The sequence below is a fragment of the Panicum hallii genome, chromosome 2 (genome assembly GCF_002211085.1).
Source record: "Panicum hallii strain FIL2 chromosome 2, PHallii_v3.1, whole genome shotgun sequence".
In the NCBI taxonomy this organism is placed as follows: Eukaryota; Viridiplantae; Streptophyta; class Magnoliopsida; order Poales; family Poaceae; genus Panicum; species Panicum hallii.
This window is the reverse complement of record NC_038043.1, coordinates 326436-351601: the sequence shown is the minus strand read 5'-3', so window position 1 is coordinate 351601 and position 25166 is coordinate 326436. Positions and strand designations below refer to the sequence as shown.

Sequence of the window (25166 nt, the reverse complement as noted above, 5' to 3'; positions counted from 1 at the left end):
CCCCATACAGCGAAAGGCCAAGAGGGTGGAATCATCTGCAGAGCCTGAGCTGGAGTGTGTATCTGCTTTGCGTGGAACTGGCATGCCTTGCAGGACCTTACCAGCTCAGCTGCATCCTGGAGCGCTGTCGGCCAGTAAAAACCATGCCAGAAGGCCTTACCGACCAGCGTGCGGGATGAAGAATGACTTCCGCACACGCCTACATGGATCTCTACGAGCAAGTCGCAGCCCTCTTCCCGGGTGATGCACCGCATGAGGATGTCGTTGGCGCCACGGTGGTAGAGATCCCCTTCTACCACCGTGTACCGCTTAGCCATCCGGACTATGCGCTCAGCAGATGCTTGGTCTTCAGGAAGGAAATTGTCTTTCAGGTAGTCCCGGACCTTAGAGATCCATGCATCGGGACCTTCCTGAGAAACTGGGCGTGGCTCCCTGAGGTCTTCGGGACCCTCAAGGGTGCACACAACCCTTAGCGTGCTCCACGGATGGAGCGCCGTCGGGACTGCTAGCTTCGAGGTGCTAGTGCGACCCCCTTCACCCAGATCGGCAGGCTGGGCGGAAGGCTTCAGCAGACGTCTTTGGAAAACGCCCTCCGGCACGGATGGTTGAGTCGATGCCCTCGCGGAGAGTGCATCAGCCACTGAATTACCTTCACGTGGAACATGTTGCAGTTTCAGCACATCAAAGTCCTTCTCCAGCCTCCTCACGTGGATGAGGTAGGCTGCGAGCTGGGATTGTTGCAGCAACACTTCCCTCGGACCTGCCTGATAACGAGTTGGGAGTCTCCTTTGACCAGGAGCTCCCGGACTCCTAGGGACAGGGCCACCGTGAGCCCAAAGATTAAGGCCTCATACTCCACCATGTTGATGGTGGCCTCAAAGTCGAGGTGCACCATGTACTTCATTTGCTCGCCATGTGGGTCGATGAGGACCACGCCAGCCCCAGCCTTCTTGCAGCGTGCAGACCCGTCGAAGAAGAGTGTCCAGTGGGGTCCGGTGAACACCGGAGCCCTGGCTTGAGGTGGGGCGTCCGACCCATGGTCCGGACCCCCTGAGCCACTTGGAGTTGGAGTCCATTCTGCAATGAAGTCCGCAAGGACCTGGCTCTTAATGGCGTGGCGTGGCTGGAAGTCGAGTTGAAAACTAGCAAGCTCTGCTGCCCACTTGGCGATGTTACCCGTGACGTTGAAATTGTGGAGGATGGCCCTCAACGGGTAAGAGGTCACCACCACAATCTTGTGAGCCTAAAAGTAGTGACGGAGTTTCCTGGACGCAACGAGTATAGCATAAAGGAGCTTATGCATCTCAGGATACCTGACCTTTGCCTCATGAAGGACCTCGCTGACGTAGTAGACCAGCTTCTGAAAAGTCTTGACTTTTCTAGCCGGACTGGGTCCTTCTCCTTGAGCCGGGGATGCGTCGGACCCCAGATCTCCTGATGCTTCTCCGGGTGCGGACCCGGCCGAGCCCTCCGAAGCAGGGTCGGTTGTCACACTGGTGGAGGCCGGACCTCCATCCCCCACATGGGGGACCACGGGGGCCCCCTGCAGGAGTTGCTCGAACCTCTCAGTGACCAGCACCATGTTAATCACTTCGGTCGTCGCTGCAAGGTAAAGAAACAGTGTCTCACCTGGGTCCGGGGCGACCAGGACCGGCAAGAATGTGAGGTACCGCTTCATCTCCTGGAAGGTTTGTTCCGCCTCTTCAGTCCATGCGAATGGACCGGACCCCCTTATCAGCTTGAAGAAGGGAAGGGCCCTCTCTGCCAGCCTCGAGATGAAGCGGCTGAGGGCTGCAAGAGACCCCGTCAACCTCTGTACGTCCTTGAGATGCATAGAGGGCCTCATTGCCTCGATTGCCCGGACCTTGTCCGGGTTTGCCTCGATCCCCCAGTGGGAGACCAGGAAACCAAGGAGCTTTCCCGCCGAAACGCCAAAAATGCATTTCTCGGGGTTAAGCTTTGTAGAGGTTGCGCGCAGCTTGTCGAAGACTTGAGCTAAATTTTCTAGTAGGGAATTCAATTCTCTAGTTTTGACTACGATGTCATCAACATACACCTCAACTATATCTCTAACCAAATCACCTAAAGTGATGTTCATTGCACGAGCAAAAGTGGGTAGAGCATTAAGCAGTCCATATGGCATTACAATATAGCAATAAAGACCATCCACTGTTACAAAAGCAGTATGCTTTCTATCATCTCTAGCCATTTTGATTTGATGAAAACCAGAATAGGCATCTATGAAGGACAGCAGGTCGCACCCGGAGGTGGAGTCCACAATCTGATCTATACGAGGAAGTGGATAAGGGTCTTTTGGACATGCCTTATTGAGATTGGTGTAGTCGATGCACATCCGAAGCTTCCCGTTAGCCTTTGGGACTATGACCGGATTGGCCAACCACACTGGGTGGTGGACCTCTTCGATGAAGTCGGCCTGCAGCAGCTTACGAACTTCTTCACGGATGAAGTTTTGCCGCTCGATGGACTGCTTCCGTGGCTTTTGTCGGACCGGTCTGGGATCGGGCCGGATCTTCAGATGGTGCTCAATCACCTCCCTAGGGATCCCGGGCATCTATGATGGTTCCCAAGCGAACACGTCAACATTTGCCCGAAGGAAGGCGATGAGCGCGCTTTCCTATTTCTCTCCCAGATTCACACCGATGCGGGTGGTCTGGGAGGCTTCCGCTCCGACCTGGATGGTCTTCACGGGAACATCATCCGTATCGGACGGACGGACCTTGGGCGCCTTGGCCGGAGCCTTGGCACGTGAAGATGAGGGGTCTGACCCCTCTGCACCAGCTGCCGGCCAAGCCCTGCTGCCAGCGCATAGAGTTTCTCAACCGCCACGACGGTGGCGGTCCGGTCGCTCTGCACGGTGAGGACGCCTGCCGGGGACGGCATCTTGAGGACCAGGTACCCATAATTGGCAACGGTCATGAACCAGTACAGGGCTGGTCTGCCAATGATGGGATTGAAGGGGAGGTAAACTTCCGCAACTTCGAACTACACGTTCTCTGTGCGGAAGTTGACCTCCGTCCCGAATGTGACTGGCAAGGAGATGGTCCCTACCGGGTAAACGGGATTCGGGCCCACTCCGGATTGGACTCCGAGATTTGCAGGTGTTTAAACGATGCATAGCTGATGACGCTGAGGCCTGCACCTCCGTCAATCAGCACGTGGTGGAGGCGAACGTTGGCGATGGTGGGTGCCGTGATGAGCGGCAGCACACTAGCGCCCGCCATGTTCTCCGGGCAATCAGATGGCCTGAAGGAGATGGTGGTGCTCTTACACCGCTGGTAGGGCGCCGCCTTTGGCATCTCTGGCTTGACCGAGAGGACCTCTCGGCGAAGGGTCTTGACGTCCCGCTGGGAGACGAGCTCCGAACTGCCGCGGTACATGACGTACAGCTTCTTGCGGCGCTCATCACCACCGGACTCGGAGTCGGACTGGTGGAAGAGACCCTTGAGGTCTTTGTTTGGGGTTTGGTACCCCAACTCCCGCTCCGTCGCAGCTGCATCGGCATCGAAGGCCTTCTCCTTGCCGGACCGCCGCGGAGGGGAGGAGCCTTCCTTGGAGGCTTGGTCGCACCTCTTGTGAAGGCGCTCCACGAGCTTCTGGATTTCGCTGCACTCGGTGGCGCTGTGGCAAGCCCCAGGATGAACAAGGCATGACCCGGGGTCGGTGCGATGTTGTCGTGGGCACTTGCCACGGGAGTTCTGGCCTCCAGTTGCTGCTGCAGCAACCGGACCCCCAACCCGTGACTTATCGAAGCCACGGTTCTTCTTGTTCTTTTTCCTGCAGCAACCGGACCCCCAACCCGTGACTTATCAAAGCCACGGTTCTTCTTGTTCTTTTTCTTGCCGCTGCCGGGGGCAGCGACACTGGGCCCGCTCATCTGAGCGGGTCCTGCCTGAGTTGCAGAGTGCCACGCACGGTCCTCTACAGCCCTGGCGCATTTGTCTGCCAAGGCGAACAAGGTGGTGACAGTTTCCACCTAATGCGTCGCCAGCTTCTCCAGCATCGTCTCGTCACGGACCCCCTGGCGGAAAGCTGTGATAATAGATGCATCGGAGATACGCGGAATAGTTCCGCGTACCTTGGTGAAGCGGGAGATGAAGGTCCGGAGGGTTTCTCCGGGTTGTTGTGTGACGCCCTGAAAATTTACTTAACAAAATCGTGCGCTAGAGTGATTCGTAAAAACGGTTCAACATCAAAACCCTAACCCTAACCGAAGTACTGATCCGTTCCGCATCGCCCGCCCACGCGCGACCGTCCGCCGGGATTTACGCAGACGCGACTCCCCTCCTTTTTCTTCCTCTCCTCGCGCGAATACCGCGCGCGTGGCCGACCGGCCGCGACCGCTACCGCAATTAGCGCCGGCGCTTCTCGTGTCGCGCGCGAATCCCCGCGCGCGCGTGGACGCGGTCGCCGCCGCGACCGGCGCCGACACGCCCTCCCCCCCCTCTCCCTCTTTTCTCTTCTTTTTCCAACCTCCCTCTTTTCCTTTCTTTCCCCTCTCCCTTTTTCCTTTTTCTTTTCTCTTTCTTTTCTTTTCCCTCTTCTTTTCTTCTTCCCTCCCTTTCCCTATCTCTGCTCCCGAGCCCCTGCTTCCGCGCCTGTGCTCGGCCGCACCCGCCGCGCCGGCCACCGGCCCCCCCTCCCCTCGCGCGCGCCTGTGCCCGGCCGCCCGTACCCGCGCGTGCACCACGTGCCGCGCCGCCCGCCGTGCCGCCCGTCGCTGGCGCACGCGCGCGGCCGCACGGCCGCCGTGGCGCACACGCCGTCGCCCGCTGTGCCGCCTCGCCGCCCGCGCCCCTCCCTGTGCCGCCTCGCCGCCCGCGCCCCCCCCCCTCTGTGCCGCGCACCGCCGCCCGGCCCCCCCCCCCCCCACGTGCACGGCTGCGCACGGCCGTGCCCCGCCGCAAGCCACGGGCGCCATTAATGGCTGCCCGTGGAGCCGCCCGCCGGCCGCCGCCTCCCCGTGCCGCTCGGCCGCCTATAAGTAGGCCGGCCGCGGCCCTTCGTTCCCCCACACCTTCCACCGCCACCTGCAGCCCCTCCCCGAGCACACAGCGCCGCCGCCGCCACAGCCTCCCCTGCCGCCCGCCGCCCCCGTGGGCAGCTCCCCTCGCTCCACCTCGGCCCGAGGTAAGGCCGGGGATGGGTTCCCCGCGCCCCCTCCCGCTTTCCCCCCCACTCCCGGGCCGCCGCCGTGCCCCGGCCGGCCGGGTCAGGCCACCGCCGGCGCCCTGCCTCCCCCTCCTCTGCTTTGCACGGGGGAGAGGAAGGAGAAGGGTGTTCTTACCCAAACCCCCCTCCCCTTTCTGATTTTTCCCAAAAACCCCCTCCTCCCTATGAGCATGCCCTTATTCACTTCCCTTTTACAAAAGAAACCCCGTGTTTTCCATTAATTCAAAAAGGACCCCCTAATACTTGAGCCTAGATACACTTGACGCTCTTTAGCATGCCCCGAGAATTTATAAGATTTACAAAAAGGCCCTCGCTCTTTCCGGATACTTACGAATAAACCCCTAGAGCCCTGTTTAACCACCCGAACCTCCTTTGGCTCGTCATTTTATGTGCGAAACGACCTCCGATTGACCCGAAACTCTACCACACCCTTTCTAGTATAGTTTTAGCCATGCCATTAAGAAACCACCTAGAGATACCACCCCTAACTCCGTAATTAAATTATTTCCGATTCAAGCCTATCGGTAAAAGCTTTTAGTTCTTTCGCTTGATTGTGTGTCTGTTTGTTTGCGTCGTAGGACACGGAGTGAACGACGAGGTTCCCGACCGCGACCAAGCAACCGAGGACCAGTACTGCGACCCCGAACCCGAAGGACAGTGCTTCGATCAGGACTTCCCGCAAGGGTTTGACGATGGCAAGTTCAATTCCACCCTTTGATGCATATTTTTGTCCTAGTTTTATAAACACAACCCAGTGGCCTGTTTTATAAAATGCATGGTTTGGCGTGCCGTAAACATGGTAGGGTAGCCACCCTTGTTGTGATAACCATACCTTGAATACCTGATTTTATAAAGGAATTGCGTGTGTGTGTGGGAAGGGATAAAATGTGGTTTCGGAAAGTGAGTCAGACGGGATGGACGGCATTCCTGTGTGGATTGCCGTTGGTGTGCTCGTACCTGTGTGGTAGGGCAAGGGAGGGAGATGTCTGTCCTGTCACCCCTAAGGACCGAGTTGTTGTGACATCTCACCTAGCTTCCTATCGTGCAAACCACTTGACCGTTGTATGGGCAACGGCTTGGCCTAACCCCACTAGTTAGTCTGATAGCCATCAGGAGAGCTGGGAGCAACGGGTGATCAAGGAGACGGGATAAGCTCTGTGTGACTTATGCCCCGGTTAAACCTCAGTGTTAGGTCGAATGACCCCTTGATAGATCCCGTGGTGGCTAGTCAGGTCTAGCTACGGTGGGTAAGGGCTTCGATGGGATCTGCACCGGCACTAAGGTGTTCGTGCTGTGGTACCCCACCTGTGGGTAAAGTTGCACACCTCTGCAGAGTTAGAAATCTATTCGAATAGCCGTGCCCACGGTACTGGGCAAGTTACGGTGTGGTCACATAACTAGTGTTTCTCTCTGGGAAATGGTTGAGCTGGTGTGAGTTGTTTGAAAAGTATCCGTCAATGGTGCTGTGTGCTACGACGGACGGGGAGTCCGGTAGCGGCTTGAAACTTGGATCCGTGAGGATAGACATTGTGCGTTCTTAGACACTTGAAAACTTGTTTTGAAAAAAAAATGCTTTTAAAACGAACCTTTGCATATAATTGTGTTTCCACAAAAGAACCGTAACTTTATCCTTGGATTATCCTGTGCATCTAATTCTGTTATAACCCCCCGTGGGTGAGATTGGACTTGCTGAGTACGTTTGTACTCACCCCGTTTTTACTCTACAGTGGAGGATCCCGACTACATCCCCGAGAACGACGAGTAGGGTTCCGTCCTGCACCCAGTCTTGCCTGTGGGTGAGGTCGCCGTTGGAGCTCCGCATGGCGCAAGACTCTGATGATCCTTTGTTCGTAGCCAGTGTAGTCGTGTGGGTTCTGGTTGTAATCCTCGCGATAGTGGCGCTTCACTGCCCATTACCGCGTAGAGTTGTACGGTGATGTACCATCTGATGTAATAAAAGTGTTATCAGCCTCCTGGGACTGATAAAGTGACACTTTTAAGTCTTCCCCGATGGGGGGGGCGCTTCATGTTGTCTCACGGTGTGAAGGTGGGCCTCCACACCATGCTGCTGGTACGCACTGGCAAAATTTGCCGTGAACTGTGCGCAGAGCTCACCCCAGGATTGGATGGAACCCGGGATGAGGCTCATGAGCCAGGTTCGGCCTGGCCCGGTCAAGGCTACATGAAAGTAACTCGCCATGATGGTGTCATTACCCCTAGCCGCCATGATGGCGGTGATGTAGACCTGCAGGAATTCTGACGGGTTGGTGGACCCGTCATACTTTTCCGGCAGGTGGGGCCGAAACTTGGACGGCCAAGCGACCGCGCGAAGGTGGACTGCGAGTCCCTGCAGCCTAGCCACGGCCGCATCGAGCTCGGGCGCAAGATCCCGACCCTCAATGTTGAGTCGGCGGTTGCGCACTCGCTCGATGGAGACACGGGCGTCCTCTCCCACACGTCTGCGGTTGAGCTTTGCCCGAAGATCCGCGGTCCGTGCACTCCTTACTGATGGGGAGTGCACAGAGCCGGATGCGCTGCCCTGACGACGGCGCTATCTGGACACAGATCCCCCCGCTGAATCTGGGGAGGCCTGTGCTAGGTTGAGGAGGCGGTCGACGTCGTCACGCCACTGCCTCTGCACGTCAGGCGAGGCTGTCTCGCTAGGAGGGTTGCGGAGCAACTCCCTGGCTGCCACAAGCGGCCCGTTTGGCGCAGGCACCGATTGGGCTATGGAGGCCCACTCCACAGCACGCTGTGGAGCAGCACGCGCTGCCGCCCTGGGTGGGGGATGGCGCATGGTGTGTGGCGTGGATGACGCCACTTCCTCACCCAAGAGGAGATCGTGAGGCCCATTTTCCCGCGCCATTGCAGTCTTGAGCTTCGACCAAGCGCAAACCAAACCTAGATCCCCTACCTGGCGCGCCAAATATCGGAGAAAATCTCCAGCGGGGTGGCGGAATGCACCCGCCTAATCCTAGTTTAGGAAGAGTTTGGGGGAAACCTAGGAGCGCTTGATCGATGGGCGGCTGAACTCGGGAAGGACACAAGGATTTAGAGTGGTTCAGGCCGCCGGAGCGTAATACCCTACGTCCATTTTTGAGTTGTATTGCTTGAGTGTGCTTGCTTGTGGATAACTTGTGAGTCTAGACCTTGTGTAAGCGTGAGAAGGAACTTGTGTTCCAACGAGTGCACTCTCCTTTTTATAGACTAAGTGAAGTACTTACACTGTGCGGGGCCCCGACAGGTGGGCCCGGCCAACAGGAGCCTGTAATATGAGAGATATGTGATCTTCTTCTCCAGCTCCTTCCTGTAGTGCTCACGATCGAGAAGTTGACGTGCGTATCTACAGCCAAGATATGGCCGTGTGCCGCCTTACCGGTACAGTGAATGCTGTCAGTGTTACCCAACAGAGGAAGCCATGCTGCCACTGTTGGGTCAGGACCCTCTGACAGGCGAAGGAGCAGCGCTGACCCGCCGCACCGTCGCCTCCACGCATACTGTTGCAGGGCACGCCTCGGCTCACCTGCAGCAGGCCATCATCACCCACGCGTGGCGCCGTGATGTGACTACACGTCGTCTACCTGCGCTCAGAGCACAGTAACGCGCCGTCTTGGAAATAGACGGGCTTACCGTGGTGTCAGTTGGGCAGACCATGCTTTGACTTGGGCATACGCAGCCCATCTACCCGCATTTAATGCGGTAGTTGGGCTGGCGTCCCGCGGAGGGCCCTCTGCCACGGGCACGTGGCAGGGCTGGCCCTGCAGTCGCCTCTGTGGCGGCACGTGGTGGCGCCGGACCCCTTCCCGAGGGAAGGGGGATCCAGACCCCCGAGGCCAGTTCGAGTGATCAGGCCCGTGGAGGTCTGGCCCCCACACGTGGTGGCGCCGGACCTCCCTGGGGAGTCCGGGACCGTGGAGGCCACTCCAGATTATCCAGCCCTCGTGGCCACGTGGAGGCGCCGGACCTATAAGAGCACGGGGGAGACCGCGGTCCCAGCTGTCAGACCCAGACCGTACGCCACGCGGCCCAGAGAATGAGGGAGAGGTTACGGATAACCTTACGCCCGTCTGGATGGACACCCTGTCAGAAGACTTGCTGACGGGCTAGGCCCGCGGAGAGGCAGATCTCCTGGTAGTAGACTATTACGACCTTCTGATCGTTGAGCAGTTCCTTGGCGATGATGGAGGATAGGCGGTCGAGTATGTGGTGGCACGCGTCCACCGTGATGCGCGTGGCGCACTCGCCGGAGCTAGACACCATCGCGCCCCTACCTGTGAGGCGACAGCGAGACGCTAAGGGTCTGGACACCCTAGCAGGAGGTATTCCTGTCCGTATGTACTGACATGTACCTATACGTAATCTCTTTCAACCATAGGGTTAGTTTAATTTGGCTGCGGAACGCACACGTACCTTAGCAACAGCAAACCATTGCAAAAAAAAACACAGAAAAACTACAAGTGTACGGATGTCAGCCTTTGCATAGAAAATGAAAAGCTAGTGTGCAAAGATCCGCTCAAAGTATTTCTATGTCTTAGGCCAATTCACTACAAAGAGTGTTAACTTTTTCTGACAGATTTTTTTTTCCCAAGTGGCCAAAAGTTTTTGGTATATTTAGGCAACTGGTATTTTCCAAGTGGCCATCGGGAATGAATTTGTTGTATTCGAATAATGTTATTGGTGATTTGATAAAACTTTTAGAAAAAGATACAAGAAGACACTTGAAAATTTATCGGCCACGTCCTCCAAAGAAAATGATTAAAAACAACTAAAACGTTGGTCACAAAAAAAATTAATGGGAAAGATCGCCGCATGTCTTGTAGTGACCGGTCCAGAGAAATCATGGGCGATGCTAGACGAGCATATCACCAGGGTCGGATTCATTAGGACAGCACGGTCGAATACAGAGATCTACAATAGTTTATGTGGAATTTCACAAATTCCATCAGGGCCGCCGGACCCCGATGAGGTAAGGCAACCGAGAGCGGCATCAACTCATCAAACTTCAGGTATGGACACATCGAGAAAGAGATCAAAAGTAATTAATACACCATGGGCACACGATCGAGTTTTATTCTAGCTGCTGATTACGTAAGAACTAACATAATAATACGTGGCTCTCTTACGTATTCGATAAAAAAAACTAACACACTGCACGGACACGCATGCACGACCGTACAAATGCATTATCACCATGGATGCATGTCTCGATCGATCGACGGCGATAGATGTCACCACGCGGTGATCTATCAGACGCGCAGGTAGACGTCGATCTCGAGTACGGCGTTCTTGCCCTTCCAGCTCGCCGTCTTCCAGAGCACGTACCCCGTGGCCATGCGGAACCTCCCCGTGCCGCCGACCACCGCGAGCTCGCGCACGGGCGCCGTGATGTCGTTGCGTCCCATCACCACGACGGTGCTGCCGCTGTAGCCGCCGTAGTCGGTGAGCACGACGTTCATGGAGAGCAGCATCGCCGGCTGTCCCTTCTCCAGCGACGCCGTGACGTAGGTGCCCTGCGCGCGCCCCACCGGCCGGGACCCGCGGCTCGGGCCCTCTGTCAGCACGTCGTCCATCACCACGGTGTCGCCGAACCGCACGCCGGACATCACCGGCGCGCCCGTGCCGTTCACGATCAGCACCGCCGTGGGGCGCGGGCCCGTGTACCCGTCGTGCATGAAGAAGTGCAGGTGGTGCTTGTCGCCGGCGGCGGCTGCCATGAGCTGCTGCAGCTGCAGCACAACAATGGCCATCATCAGAGCTGCGGCGGCACAGGTGAGCCGGCCGCCGCTCCTCGTCGATCTCTTCGCCATCATGCACGCAGGGGAGCGATCGATTTGACGGATCGAGATAATAATCAAGGCAGCGTATGTAGGCAAGGTACCTTAGCTAGCTTATGGACAGACGATAAGGGTGTGTGCTCATATATATAGCAAGCAAAGTAGCACCATGGATCATTGCAGAAAGTATCTAAAGGGAAGGACATGCAAGTATGGACTCCATCGATCAATGAGTCATGACATGATGCATGCACAGTAAAAAGATTAAAAGGCGACATGACGTGTATGCATGCATGTGCATGCATCGATAGTTAGCAAGCTAGATTGCGGGTTTACGGTGCGTTCGTTTTCAAGGGTCTAAAGTTTAGAGAGGTCACGTCAAAGAGAATCTTGTCATTTAAAAGTATTAAATAAAGTCTAATTACAAAACTAATTGCAGAATCCTAGTGCTAATTCGCGAGACGAATCTAATGAGGTATATTAGTTCATGATTAGCGGATGATTACTGTAGCATCACTGTGGCAAATTATGGATTAATTAGGCTCATTAAATTTATCTCGCGAATTAGGACCCAGCTGTGCAAAAAGTTTTATAAATAAATTTTATTTAATACTTCTAAATAGCAAGATTCTTTTTGATGTGATGGGTCTAAATTTAGATGCTAGGAAACGAACAGTCGCTTAGTTTGAATGATGATGATGATGCGCGCGGCGGCCTTCAATCCCACTACGCCACTATCCTCCACTGCCTTTATTTGCAAAGCTCACCATTCTACAATCATTATTGAACGGGTTAGTTACAAATCTCTTCTTTGGGTCGGATGCCCAATGAATGAGAAGAAAATGGCTTGTTCATGGGCTCCCATTATGGCCCAATCGATGGTTGCCTTCATTTGACTTTTTTTTAAAAAAGGGGATAAAAAATAAAATTAGGAAAAGAGGTGCCGGTGGGGAACATTTTGAAAAATGGGTACATCCCGCCCGCTGATCGGGCGGGAGGCGACCTCCCGCCCATCCAGCGGGCGGGAGGCTCCCCGAGGGCCTCTTCGTAAATTTTTTATTTGCGAAGAGGTCCCTGCGGGGGCCTGCGGGGGCATCCCGCCAACCCAAAGGGTGGGATGTTGTCCTGAGGGGCATCTCGCCCTTTGGTCGGGCGGGAGGTCCCCCCGGCTATATAAGCCCTAATCTGCCCCAAAAATTTCATTTTATCCAGCAAAAATCAGAAAAAAAAAGAAAGAGGAGAGAGGAAGAGAAAAGAGAAAGCGGCGAAGCCCTGTTCACACGTCGATTTGGAGGTATATTCTCATTCTAGCCGTATAATTACTTGAAAATAACTATAATCTAGGAAATATTTCTTAGAGTAGTTATGTTTTGAATAGTTTTTAGTATTTTCATTTTTTTTAGTATAATTTATATTCTGAATAGTTTAGAATTTGTAAAATATAATCTGAGAATCGCTGAAACTTAGGGTCGTCGTTGTGTATTAATATGTAGTATAACTAGTTTATTCAACTGTGCGGTATTTTTAGATATGTCTTCCGAGAAGGGTATTTTCAGTATATATTACAGAGAAGGAAATGTGATTTATGGGTCAAATGGGGTAGATTTAAGTCAATTCAACTGTGCGGTCAGAGGAATTATCAGACCGCACGAGAGGACATTTAAATCCATATGCAACTGGTTAATGAGGGGATTAAGGATTAATCAGGAGACACACATTGTGAGTGTTCAATGCGTCATAAATCGTATCACTCACGCTTTGATCTGGGAGCTGATGCCACTTGCAAGCAACGAGGACTGGTTAACTTATCTGCAAAATGCAAGTCATTGGCAATGGCCACTGGTACTCCTTGTCAGTGTGCACCAGAACCCTTTGATAAACATTGAAGCTGCTCCTCAATGCGTGGATGATGAGGGGGAGAACATACCCTTCATTGTTGAACAGCTGCAAGATGAAGAACGTGAATTGGACGAAGTAATGAATGCCGATTCGTCTGATGATGACAATGATGTGCCTGAAGATTGGGTAAGCAGCGACCTCAGTCATCTTGTCGTAAATGATGGATCTAGCTGGCCTTCGGATTGCAGGGAGAATGAAATTGTCCAGGGTGCGAGGTACCACTCAATTGAAGAGGTGAAGGAAGCTGTTAAGTGCTGGTCTCTCTCTCTTATGCGAGAGTTTAAAACAGTCGAGTGCAAATCTCGTAAGTACGATGTGGTATGTGTGAAGGAGGGCTGTCCGTGGCGGGTGCATGTCTATAAGGGTAAATGGAAAGATTACTGGGAATGCTCCATTGTCACTCAGCACACTTGTCATTTGCCTGGGGTGCAGAAGATCCATCGCAACCTCACGTCGCAATACATCGCAAATGAGATGTACGGGATAATAGTAGAGAACTTGTCATATGAACCAAAGTCTATTATCAGGTATATTCAGGAAAAGTACAAGTATACCATCTCATACAGCAAGGCGTAGAGTGCAAAACAAAAGATGTTGGAGATGAGGTTTGGTACGTTCGAGGCTGCATATGATAATGTTCCTCGATTGCTGGCCGTCCTATGTCAGAGAAATCCTGAAAGCTATTATGACCTGAAAACTCTAGATAGAGAAGAAGGTCCGCGCTACACATTGCAGCGGGTCTTTTTCAGCTTGGGTCCATGCATTAACGCATTCCATCACTGCCGGCCTCTCCTGTGCATCGACGGGACCTCTCTCGCAGGAAAGTATAGATTGCAAATGCTGACAGCTATTGCAGTGGATGGAAACAATCAATTGCTTCCTGTTGCTTTTGCTTTTGTTGAGAGTGAGAACACAGACAGTTGGTACTGGTTCCTGGAACGGGTTAAGCTTGCAGTCGTTCGGGATAGGGAAGATGTCTGCCTGATTTATGATCGTCACGCCGGCATACTGAGGGCAATACTAGATTTGCAGCAGGTGTGTGTGGAGACCGGAGAGCCGCCCAAGTAGCGTGATGTTCACAGTAGATGGTGCATGAGATATATCGGTGCAAACTTTTTTAGGCAATTCAAAAACAAGCACCTTATGGATATGTTCAAGAGGCTATGCAAGGAAACGAATCAGTAAAAATTTAACAAGCAGTGGCAGAAACTTGATGAACTGACCGGGAAGAAAAGAGCCGAGGACGCATCAAAAAATATAACTGCACAGGATGAAGCAGAGGCTTTGTGTCCTTTGCCAACAGATACTGCACGTACTCGTAGAAGCTCTGGGTCAGCGGTGAAAACCTTTTCTGAATGGATTGAGAATGAACCTAAGGAGAAGTGGGCGTTACTTTATGATACCGATGGTGCAAGGTATGGCATAATGACTACCAACTTCGCCGAGGTTTACAATTGGGTGCTGCGAGGTGTTCGCGCGCTTCCACTGGTTGCAATTGTGGAATTCATCGTCCGCGGGTGTACCGATTACTTTAGGGAGCGGTTCACTAAAAATCAGATATTCATGCGAGATCCTGACAGATATTTTGGGAAAATGATAACAGAATATATGACTAAGAAGGCAGAAAGCGCCCGGCTATACCACGTACGGCAATGTGGTACACAGGAGCTCAAGTTTGAGGTATTTCCTAAAGACAGAGCGCGACGTGGCATGAGACGTCAAAATCCTGTAAAGGAGTGCATTCTCAAGTTTGATGGAACTTGTTGTTGCTCATGCATGAGGCCAAAGTTGCTGCACTTACCTTGTTCTAATGTAATGGCTGCTTGTGCGGATATTCAACATCCTGTCGATATATATGTTTCCCATTACTTCAAAAAGGAGACAATTGCCAGCACCTGGCAGTATGAGATCTATGGGTTCCGTTTGGTTGGATCGTTCACTGAGACAACGAATCCTATTATATATATTCCAGACCCAAGATCATCACGGGTGAAGAGAGGGCGCCGTCAGACATGGCGTATTCGTAATGATATGGATGAGTCAGAGCTCCGTCAGAGGATACAGCGCTGCAGTGCATGTAATCAGATTGGACACACGTATAAACATTGTCGAAACCATGATGCTGGCCCCAGTTCTGCTGAAGCTGGCCCTACAGGTGATGCTACAGATGGAAGACCTCCGGTTGCATCAAGGAGTGGGAGACGTCGCCGATCGAGTGCTAGTACGTCATCAGGCATCATTTGAACGTTGTTTGCTCATATGTAATATTTGCCGCGTTGAGATTGTATCAGACCTGGATGTGTATTTGTAATATTTGCCGCATTGACTAAAGACAGAATATTTGGATTCATGTATTAGTAATATTTGTAATATTTTTAATATTTGTTATCATATTATTTTATTTTTAATGGCTTCATGTATTGTACTATCGTAATATTTTGATTCTACGTTGCAAAACGGTATCGTTTAACCATCTTGTACGAGTTTTAGATACCGTAATCTTCTTCGTAAAATTGAATTAAAATTTTATATGCATACATAAGAGTAACGTGAATAAATCTTGCATTTGAAAAAAGTCTGAATTTCAAATTATCTGTGAAACATAAATTCTAAGAAAATATAACAAAAATTATAACCAAAATATAACAAAAATCATAACCAGGGGACCTCCCGCCCACTGGCCGGGCGGGGAGCATTCCGCCCACTGGACGGGCGGAACGCCTGCTTCAGGGGCCTTTTCGTGAATAAGAAATTTTTCTTATTCGCGAAGAGGCCCCTGGAATTTTTTTTTGAACCTCCCGCCCGATGGGTGGGCGGGAGGTTCCTAACCCCACGCCTCCCGCCCGATCAAAGGGCGGGGGTACCCATTCTTCCAATTTTTCCCACCCGGTTCCTTTTTCGAATTTTAATTTTTTTATCCCTTTTTAAAAAAACTCGCCTTTATTTCATTATTAACGGCAGGCATGTTCAGGGGGCCCAATCCCGACCGACGAAAAAGCAGCCCAGCCCAATCTCTCGCGCGCACACACACGCACAGCAAAGAAAGCAGAGAGGTCACTAGGTCACATTTGGTCTGATTACTACTGATCGCTCTCAACAACCAAAGCAAGAGTATTATTGTGTGCCTCTGCTGCTGCTCAACAACAGCAACAGCAACAAAAAAACATCATCAAAATCTCACTTTGTTTGCACCTACCAGTAATATAGGAAGCCAGGAAACCAGCCACACACACTGACACACCTGGCCATCATCTCCTAGTGTAGATTTGTAGCTCCTGAACATACCCAACAACCCCCACCTGCAGCAGCCGCTCTCTCCACCTCCCTTCCCCATGGATCACCACACCACGGCATATATAAGCTATCTAGCTCATTAATTTCAATCCCTTCCCTGGATAGATGGATAGATAGATCTGAACATCACAAACAATCGGCCGCTCGCTTTCAGCCAAAAATCCATCTACCCACCATGGCTGCTGTCAAGGCCACCTCTGCGGCGGCGGCAGTCTTCCTCCTCCTCCTCCCCGTGTTGGTTCCGCCTCCGGCCGGCGTGCTAGCGGCGGACGACGACGGGACGACGCACCTGAGCTTCTTCATGCACGACATCGTGTCGGGCAGCAACCCGACGGCGGTGCAGGTGATCAAGGGCCCCGGGTCGACGACGGCCCCGGCGCTGGGCATGTCCTTCGGCGACACCACGGTGGTGGACGACGCGCTGACGGAGACCTCGTCGCCGACCTCGGCGGCGCTGGGGCGGATGCAGGGCTTCTACATGCTGTCGTCCCAGTCGGGCCCGGTGCTGATGGTGTGCGCGAACCTGCTGCTGACCTCGGGCGACCACAACGGCAGCACCATCGCGGTGCTGGGCCGCGACGACACGGCCGCCGACGTGCGGGAGCTTGCCGTCGTGGGCGGCACCGGCAAGTTCAGGATGGCCAGCGGGTACGTGCTGTGGAAGACGTCCAGCATGAAGGGCGCCGACGCCACCGTCCAGCTCGACGTGTACCTCACCACGGGCAACGGCACCACCATCGACGCCGCGGCGCCCGTCTCGCCCGCCGACGGCTCCTCTGGTTCGTCCGGGTCAGGGTCCGGGTCGAAGGCGAGCTCGGGTGCGAGGACCGGCGGCGGGTGGGTCAGGGCGTGCGCCGTCGCCGTCGTGGTTGCGGTGGTTGGATCGTCCTGGGTTTGGTGAGCAGCGGGTGGATTGACGACGGACGAGTGGTGGGCATTGCGTTGGTGAGTGTGTGGAAAGTTGGGTGAGATGTCGGTCAGGGTCAGTGTAGTGGGGGTTGGTGGATCGAGGAGATGATTGCTGCTGCCTGCCTGCATGTGCTTGCACGCACGCTGCGGCCTCATGGCCTCATGGCATGGGTGCCTTACTATTTCTTTTCCCCTACCTTACTACCCTACCACGATGTGGATTGGATTCTTCTTGCTTTCTACTGATGAGGCTTTCTTTCTTTCTTTGCTTGTGATGCATGCAAACATGATGGATCGGTTGATGATCCACCCATCCAACCATTATTTGTTCATCACGGATGCTAAACTTACTGATGAGGCTACCTAGCTGATTACACGGAATGTTGAAACGGAAGAAAAAAAACAGAAGATAGTGCAGGCATCTCTGGGAAATAGAAAACGACGATTGCTACAATAAAAAGAAGCTGATGATAAGCCAACGTAAAGAATTGCTAGAACGAGGCCTACTATCTACTCCAGATTTCTAGAAGGGGAGGGGTTGGGGCAGGGCAGATTGCTGCAAGTTGCAGGAAGGAAAGCGTAGCCGGTGGAGTTGTTGGAGAAAATTTCCGTGGCGGGCGACAGACAGACACAGAAACAGAGGGGAGAGAGATGCTGAAAGGGTGCGGATGGATCCTTGTCATCTTCACACCAGAATCAGATCGATGGTCACCTAACTTGTTAGACTTTGACTTCACTTCGTTCTCTGTTCACCAGCCTGGCAGCCTCAAAATTGAAGGTTTAAAGAGACGGAGAGTCTTTCTAAATTTCATTCTCTAAATTATCATTTGAAGAGCTTTTTTATAAAAGTCATCTTCTATATGTTTTCATTCTCCAATAGCTTCTAATATGTTATGTACACTCTGTTTTCGTTATCTATCTTGTCTAGCGAGAAATACGGAATGTATATCGGGATAACCGCTTAGAGAAGTTATTGGAGGGTATTTTTCCATCAAAATCTCTATTTCTAGCAATACAATGGGCAAAGATACGGAGTTTTGTCTTCGTTTTCCCGAGTGCTTGGGCCTCAGTATTTAGAACACAAAGCTGGTTGGGCCTAAAGCCACCCCAGATGTCGTTTGTGTGATTAACCTTCTTAAAGCGCGATTGCAATGAAAATGCCGGCATGGGCACCCACACCACAAGTCCTCAAGGCAAATGCACTTATCAAAATTAAACACACACGATACCCGTTTAATTTCGAACAACACCCACACCACCAAGGACATTGATGAACAGATCATTCATATATAAAAGGTTGCCAATTAGTTTTCATCATCCATCTCGATTACATTCCATCGTCATCCGCCGCTTCTCGATTACAGGTCCGTCAGACTTATTGAGATGAGAAGCGAGCGTCATCGCAGCCGCTTTGGCTCTGGGCGTCGTCGTCGGCACGGGCACGGACGCGTGCACGTCCAGCTCCAGCACCGCGTGCAGCGGCGACTCCACCCTGGCCGTGCTCCACAGCACGTGCCCTTGAGCCCGGCGGAGCGCCCCCGTCCCGCCGACGACGGCGAGCTCCCTGACCGGCTCCGAGGTGTCGTCGCGGCCGGCCACCACGAGCGTGCTCCCGTTGTAGCGCCCCGCGGTGAGGTGCAGCGTCACGCTCACCACGAACACGGGGCGGCTCATGGACCCCGTCATGTAGGTGCCCTGCGCGCGGCCGGCGGGGGCGGAGTCCGCGGCGAGGCCCTCGGTGAGGAGGTCATCGAGTGCCACCGTGTCGCCGAAGTAGTTGCCAGGGTGCATCGACGGGTTCGCCGGGCCGGGGCCCCTCACCAGCAGCGCCGCCGTCTGCCCAGGCCCGCCCACGATGTCGTGCATGTACACCCGCAGCCGCACGGGGCGCCGACGCGCCGACGCCACCGGCGCCGCCGCGAGGAGGATCATCATCAGGAGGGCGGCGACGACGAGAAGGAGGCGGCAGCGCTTACTAGAAGTGGTGCTTGCACCCAACCTGGCCATCTTTGCCGTGCCTGCCTGCCTCTGGATAGGATGTGCTAGCTTGCTGCTCTTTTAGCTTCCTGCTGCTGATGCGTAGTGCATGCTTAGTGGGAGCTGCGAGGTCTTAGTCGTTTGTTTGGTTTCGCATCAGCTCGAATGGAATCTCCCGAGGCTCGTCGACTCGCTGAACGATCATCGTCGTCACGCAGAAGCAGGACAGGAGGTTGGTTGATGTGTCGCTGCCATGAAAGGAACACGTGCTGACGTGGCTTGTCACCGTCTTCACCTGCTGCTAGCCAACTGGACCATCAGGTCCCCCATTCACGATCTGTCTCCTCCACCTAACTGTGATTAATTATTCAGTTATTTTTACGCACCAAGTTACTGGGTGGCAACCCTAGTGTCGTCGGCCGGCACAGACGCGTGCACGTCCAGCTCCAGCACCCAGTGAACCGCCGACTCCAGCCTGGCCGTCCTCCACAGGACGTGCCCGGAGGCCCGCCGGAGCTGCTTCCCTCGTCTCGTCCAGGACGCTGTCGCGGCCGGCCACCACAAGCGCGCTGCCGTTGTAGGGCCCCGCGGTGAGCACGACGGTCATGCTCACCACGAGCACCGGCTCCCGCAGGGACGCCAGCATGTACGTCCCCTGCGCCCGGCCGACGGGCTCCGACTCCACGCCGAGGCCCTCCGTGAGGAGGTCGTCGATCGCCGTCGTGTCGCCGAACCGGCTGCCGGCCGGCATGGACGGATTCAGCGGCCCGGTCCCGTTGACCAGCGGCACCGCCGTCCGCCCCGGCCCGCCGGTGATGTCGTGCATGTACAGCGGCAGGTGCACCGGGCGCCGCCGGGCGGAGGCCACGGCGAGTACGAGAGCGGCGGCGATGAGGACCAGCTGCTGCTTTGCAACGGAGCTCCTGCTGCCCATTCTCTGCCTGTCTTTGCTCTTGTTTTCACGATTGCTTTGCTGAGCTGAGGTCGTAGCCACAATTTTTATAGCCTGCGGCGGAATCTCACTCAGCTATTCCTTCATATGAAACACGAGGACGTACAAATAAAATTTCGGTTCATCGTTATGGCAGCCACAACTTTAAGACTCATCATGAAGGATCCTTGAAGAAACCTTACCATAAAATTTCTATGATTTTTGTGTTATCAGTAAGGGAAAGATCCGGTCCCAACAAACCTCATCGCTGACAACAGTTCAGTAACCAAATCAAATGACACCTTCAATGTCTTCGTATACATTTTCTAAGCTTCCTTGCACAGGATAAAAGAGCTCAGTTCCATGCATTAACAAGCTACTTGTCTCCCTAGGACAGCTATTGTGCTTTTCTTATGGGCATCCCAAGACTAGAAGATCTGGCAATCATACACGTTCTCATTCAACAATCTTCAGGACCATGGAATCCAAACCCATCAATCAGAGACAAGACAAAATTTTGTTGCATCAGCTTAGTTGCTGACCCAAATATGCTCACATGGAACAAATAAATCCAATCAAAAATGGTATTACAAGTTAACACAGGTCGCATACTGCTAGCTACTGGGAGCGGTCAGGGCAGTGGAGTCACTGAGCACCTTAAGAGCACGCCAGTAAACAGCATTGGCGGTTTCCGATGTTCCCACCTGGTTACAATGTGAATGTAATGTCAGCACTGAAAACAAAGGGCAAGCATTTTACGAAACAAATATCAATGGCAACGCATGATCTCACCTTCAATTCCAGGCTGTAGTAGTTTCTCCACACTTCTCTTTCCTGGGGATAGTAGTCGATTGCTGAATCATAAAGCTTACGGGCATTTGCAAGGGCACTATTGTCTCCTAGCGATGCAAGGTTAGCTTCCAGCTCTATGCAGTACTGGAACAACTTTAGGCTCGGACCTGGTAGAGCGAGAAGCCTGCATCATCATGCAAACATCACAAAATTCACAATCTGCTACAAAATTCAAAATGCATTGCACGATGGGCTACTCGAAATGCTAGCTTCCTAGCTTGTTTCATACCTCTTATACATCTTCCTAGCTTGTTTCATACCATCTCTTTGCAAATACCATCCAATGATAGCAGAAGCAACCAATGCACCCGAATCATTCCCACCAGCCAAACTTAGCGATAGCATTGCACATTTCACCAACTTCTCGAAATATATCTTCTCATTACAAAACAGTTTCATGGCCTGAAAAATATGCATCATGAACAATTTCAGATACAGTAAAAATAGCAAGGTAAAACAAAACTGCATACACTAGCCTATGAAAGTGCAAGGGGAAATAACTAGGACACTATCATCATTGGAAATTCAAAGGGACATACCATGTGCCACAATCCCTCGGTCTGAGTAACGGGTAATTTGGAAAGAACAGTGTTGAATAGATCGAATAAACAACTCAAGTTCTCCTTGCTGAATGGAGAACTGCCTGCAGTAGCAACCGAATTTATCTCCATAGAAGCTCTCAGGCTCCACAAATTTGCAGCATCTGAAAGAGGACCGTTGCAAAGCTTTTCTGCAAGATTCTTAGCTTCCTCCAGTCTTTCAAGTTTCAAACAAAGTGATACATATTGGCAAGCAAGATCCTCAGTAAGACACCCGCATGATTCAGCACTTTCATAAACTTTCAGTATAGATGAAGTGAATTCTGAAGCATCAAATTCAGAATTTTGGAATAATGCAATGGAATCTTCTCTGTCAGGGTATAGAACATCCATCCAAAATTTTGCATAAAGGGAATACATTTTGGAAGTTGGCAGCCTTCTGACAGCTTCATCATATACCTGTAATGTATAGACAATAACATTTCAGAATGTTCAGAAAGTTATACCAAAACCCATGTTCAGTGTAACTGACATATCTTGGTTGAGAAATTGGTATATGATAACTTCAAAAGCTAGCAATGTTGGCCTTAACTGAAAAAAGTGCATACCTACAAGGCTAGTAAAAATGTAGAGGGTAAACAGTTTACTGTATGGATTTGTCGAGCTCTAGCATTATTGCCGAGAATGGCATTGGTAAAAGCTTTCACTACAAGCATACATTAACAGTTACCATTGGCATCAATTTGGAAATAATATAATCACAAATAGTTGCTTTCATCATAGTTCTACGATTGAATAAAGCAACACAATGAAACATATACCAGGCGCGTGACCACACCAAACACCACTATCATCTGGACATGGAAAATGTTCCTAAACAGAGTTATAGGGCAAATAAACGCCAATAACATTTTACACAGCAAGGCATGCCAGGGTGCATTCATCTACATGTGCCTTTTCACTTATGAAATAGCAAGCACAGTTTAGTTACCATTGATAATCCATGGCAGAGATTATGATTTCCGAGTAATAAGGAAGTGATCGTAATGCATTTACCTGAATTGATTTGTTCAACTTATTCGATAGAGCATCCTTTCCCTTCAAGCTGTTGGGATTATTTAAATCAGTAAGCTGAAACCTAGCAAACCAATCCCAGTAGTCCTCACAATGGGAGAAATCTTTCTTGAGGTCATCCAGTACCTCTATCTTCAACTCATCAGAATGTGCCAAGTCCACACTGTTTAATATCTCCAAGAATTTCTTCCGCAAGGTTAAGCTTGATGGAAGAGCTTCCACCGCACCATGATATATGGTTTGGATGATTAACAATCCTTGCCGCCAGAACGTGTCTTCCTTCTCCTCCAGAGCATCTCCAGCTGGCTTGGAGTCCTCGGGCTCTTCATCTTGTTCATTCAGTGGCATGAACAGTTCTTTGTTCTCATCTTTCCACTGACCAGCATCATTATCGCTCTTTTGCAGTGTCTTCACATCCTCTCCGAGAGCCACCTTTCGCGCCTTGAGCTTGTTAAGGTAGGTAAGCTCCATGCGAAGATACTCGATCCACATATCCTCTGATTCTGGACAGGACCTGAGGCCACTCTGCATCAATGCACGTGCTGCAGCGACATTAAGGTTCTGGTCGAATTCCCATGCTGCGGCATAGATCCAAAGCCCAGGGACCTTGGGATGGAAGCGAATAGCTTGCGCCAGAACCTGTAAATAACGAAACAAGAACAGGGACAACAAAATTTAAGCTTCAGGGCATATATAAATGAAGGTCTTCCCCATCGGAGCATAGCTCAACTTAAGCTTTCCCGCAAGGTAAGAAAGTCATGAAGAGCACACAATGCAGCTTACAATTGACTATTGGTGCACAGAAGGACATTTTAAAAGCCTCAATTTTGATACTAAATGTGTAACTGAACTAGTACACTAAGAACACAGAAAGGTTTGAACTTGCCCAAATTTCGTTCTTATGGGCATCAATGTGAGGGTATAGTCCAAAACAAGATTCGAATCGAGCGGTACAGCAAGGTAATAAAGGTAATAAGAATAACAAAGGTGGAGCTTTGAGATTAATTGCTTGTTGCAACTACCTGCTTCATCCTTCCGTGGCGCTTGTCGCGGCAGAACTCGAGGTATCGGAACCATAGGTCGAGGTCTCCCTTGAACCTGACGGTGGCCATCCTGTAGATGTCCAATATGCGTAGGACCCCCGCGACGTCGGAGATGGACTTCTTCCACTTCTTGTTCCTCCTCTTCCTCTTCTTCTTCGTGTCTGCCTCTGCCTCGTCGGCGCTGCCATGGTCTTCGTCGGATTCAGAGGGGGCGGCGCGTATGATTGCGCGCTTTCGGAGGTTGCGGAGCGAGTCGAGGCGGAGCTCGTAGGCGATGTAGTCGAGGAAGTCCTGTCGGAGCGGGGAGCGTCGCCGGAGTCGGAACTCGAAGTCGCGGCGGCGGCGCACGACGTCGGCGAGCTCGGCGCGGTTGAAGAGGCCCCGGCGCTCGAGGTCGTCGAGCTCGTCGGTCATCCGCTCGAGGCGGTACTGGACGGCGTCCGCCATGGTTGGCGGCGGCGGGGAGGGGGCGCTAGGGTTTAGGGTTTTGGCAGTGGCGGCGCGGGGGGGGGGGTGGAAGAAGCAAGGGAAGGCAGTGATGAAGGTTGCGCCGCCGCCGCTGTGGTGTGGTGGTGCTGACTGCTGAAGAATTGGTGATGGAGCGAGGACAGGAGGGCACGGCCGTGTAAGCGGGCCGGCCGGCTTCACGGAGCTTAGTCAGGCCCAAACTTACTCGGGCTAACCGACCGTGATAAAGGTTGGGCTTTGGTAGGGCCAGGCTCTGTAAGCAGGCCGGATTCACGGAGCGCGCGAGGTCCAAACGGGTTGGGCTTTGGTCGGGCCAGGCTCCCACCAACACACTAGTAAGCGTACGATGGGCTGGACCGCTGGAGTTTGTTTTATAAGACTAAACTCCAGCCATACCATATAAGATGTTCTAATAAGCTAGCCAATTAGACTATACTTCACCCCTTCTGGAATGATGAATAGACGTCGCGAGTACGATGGGCCTCGACAGTGCTAGATAGATACTTGTTAGGACCCCTATAAAAAAAAGATACTTGATGGGATTTGTTTACCGCGTAGGCATGTCAGCATCAGTCGACCAGGCAGTCAGTCAGCCAGCCAGCAAGAAAGACCGTCCAGTCCAGTGCATTTCCATCTGCACCATACTGCCTGTGCTGTGACAATGTGACAGAGTGAGACTGACAGCGAAGGGAGGAGGGAGACGACTCGCGAGTCTCCCCTCCAGAAGAGTTGACCTGCAACTTGCCTGGACATTGGCCGTGGCTGTTGTCTGCAGACGCTAAGGATAAGCTGCATGATGGTCGATCATCCATGGATGTACAAGGGCACATGACTGCCTGTTTGTGCGTTGCTCGTCTTCTGCTTCTGCTCCTCCTTTCCTGACTTGATGCATTCTTCTCAACAGCAGTCTTGTTCTCTAGTAATAAAAGGAACGGAATATTTAATTCAGCGTTAGTTACTTACAGTAGTTTCTCTCTTTCTGAAATCTACTATTAGGTAGGGTAGCTACTATTCAGAGTCTTTCTTCAGGCCTACTATCATGCATATCACTGGTTTTGATTTTGAGGTGCCGACCTCTGAACCTGAGTCTGACCGTCTGACAGCTCTGCTGTCGATACATGACCTCCACTGTAATTTTACATTAGGATATATACTGCAGGGCAGTGATAAAATTAAATTAAATTAAATACTATGATCGATGCACAGACACACTTGC

At 52.2% G+C, this 25166-nt stretch overlaps 4 protein-coding genes and 1 pseudogene across 7 annotated transcripts; 1 reads left to right on the top strand and 4 right to left on the bottom strand.

Annotated features, from left to right (window-relative positions):
• Positions 1-10226: 10226 nt before the first annotated feature.
• Positions 10227-11072, bottom strand: LOC112882758 (dirigent protein 1-like). Its single transcript, XM_025947887.1, has one exon. The coding sequence runs from the start codon at positions 10998-11000 to the stop codon at positions 10437-10439; it is 564 nt and encodes a 187-aa protein (XP_025803672.1). The 5' UTR covers positions 11001-11072; the 3' UTR covers positions 10227-10436.
• Positions 11073-16006: 4934 nt separating this feature from the next.
• Positions 16007-17390, top strand: LOC112879609 (dirigent protein 1-like). Its single transcript, XM_025943949.1, has one exon. It carries the CDS (start codon positions 16333-16335, stop codon positions 17056-17058), a length of 726 nt encoding a protein of 241 aa, XP_025799734.1. The 5' UTR covers positions 16007-16332; the 3' UTR covers positions 17059-17390.
• An 885-nt stretch (positions 17391-18275) lies between these two features.
• LOC112881776 (dirigent protein 1-like) lies at positions 18276-19089 on the bottom strand. The gene has a single exon (XM_025946642.1). The coding sequence runs from the start codon at positions 19071-19073 to the stop codon at positions 18381-18383; it is 693 nt and encodes a 230-aa protein (XP_025802427.1). The 5' UTR covers positions 19074-19089; the 3' UTR covers positions 18276-18380.
• Positions 19090-19409: 320 nt separating this feature from the next.
• Positions 19410-20294, bottom strand: LOC112881777 (annotated as a pseudogene).
• LOC112881775 (U3 small nucleolar RNA-associated protein 6 homolog) lies at positions 20185-23996 on the bottom strand. 4 transcript variants are annotated; one of them, XM_025946640.1, is made up of 7 exons: positions 23462-23996; positions 22422-23078; positions 21366-21824; positions 21056-21228; positions 20767-20950; positions 20631-20678; positions 20185-20465 (listed from the first exon to the last, which is right to left on the bottom strand). In XM_025946640.1, the coding sequence occupies exons 1-7, from the start codon at positions 23927-23929 to the stop codon at positions 20445-20447; spliced, it is 2010 nt and encodes a 669-aa protein (XP_025802425.1). In that variant the 5' UTR covers positions 23930-23996; the 3' UTR covers positions 20185-20444. The 4 variants fall into 4 exon arrangements, with proteins under 4 accessions (XP_025802425.1, XP_025802423.1, XP_025802424.1 ...); XM_025946638.1 differs by having other exon boundaries at positions 20566-20678; positions 23462-23929; XM_025946639.1 differs by having other exon boundaries at positions 20587-20678; positions 23462-23929.
• Positions 23997-25166: the final 1170 nt, after the last annotated feature.

Excerpts from the sequence above, each read along its gene's own strand:
- LOC112879609 (XM_025943949.1), top strand. The coding sequence starts at position 16,333 with ATGGCTGCTGTCAAGGCCACCTCTGCGGCGGCGGCAGTCTTCCTCCTC.
- LOC112881775 (XM_025946637.1), bottom strand. The coding sequence starts at position 23,929 with ATGGCGGACGCCGTCCAGTACCGCCTCGAGCGGATGACCGACGAGCTC. Across the intron at positions 23,079-23,461 it reads GCCACGGAAGGATGAAGCAG|GTTCTGGCGCAAGCTATTCG; the intron begins GTAGTTGCAACA and ends CGTTATTTACAG. Across the intron at positions 20,951-21,055 it reads GCTAGGAAGATGTATAAGAG|GCTTCTCGCTCTACCAGGTC; the intron begins GTATGAAACAAG and ends ATGATGATGCAG.
- LOC112881776 (XM_025946642.1), bottom strand. The coding sequence starts at position 19,073 with ATGGCCAGGTTGGGTGCAAGCACCACTTCTAGTAAGCGCTGCCGCCTC.
- LOC112882758 (XM_025947887.1), bottom strand. The coding sequence starts at position 11,000 with ATGATGGCGAAGAGATCGACGAGGAGCGGCGGCCGGCTCACCTGTGCC.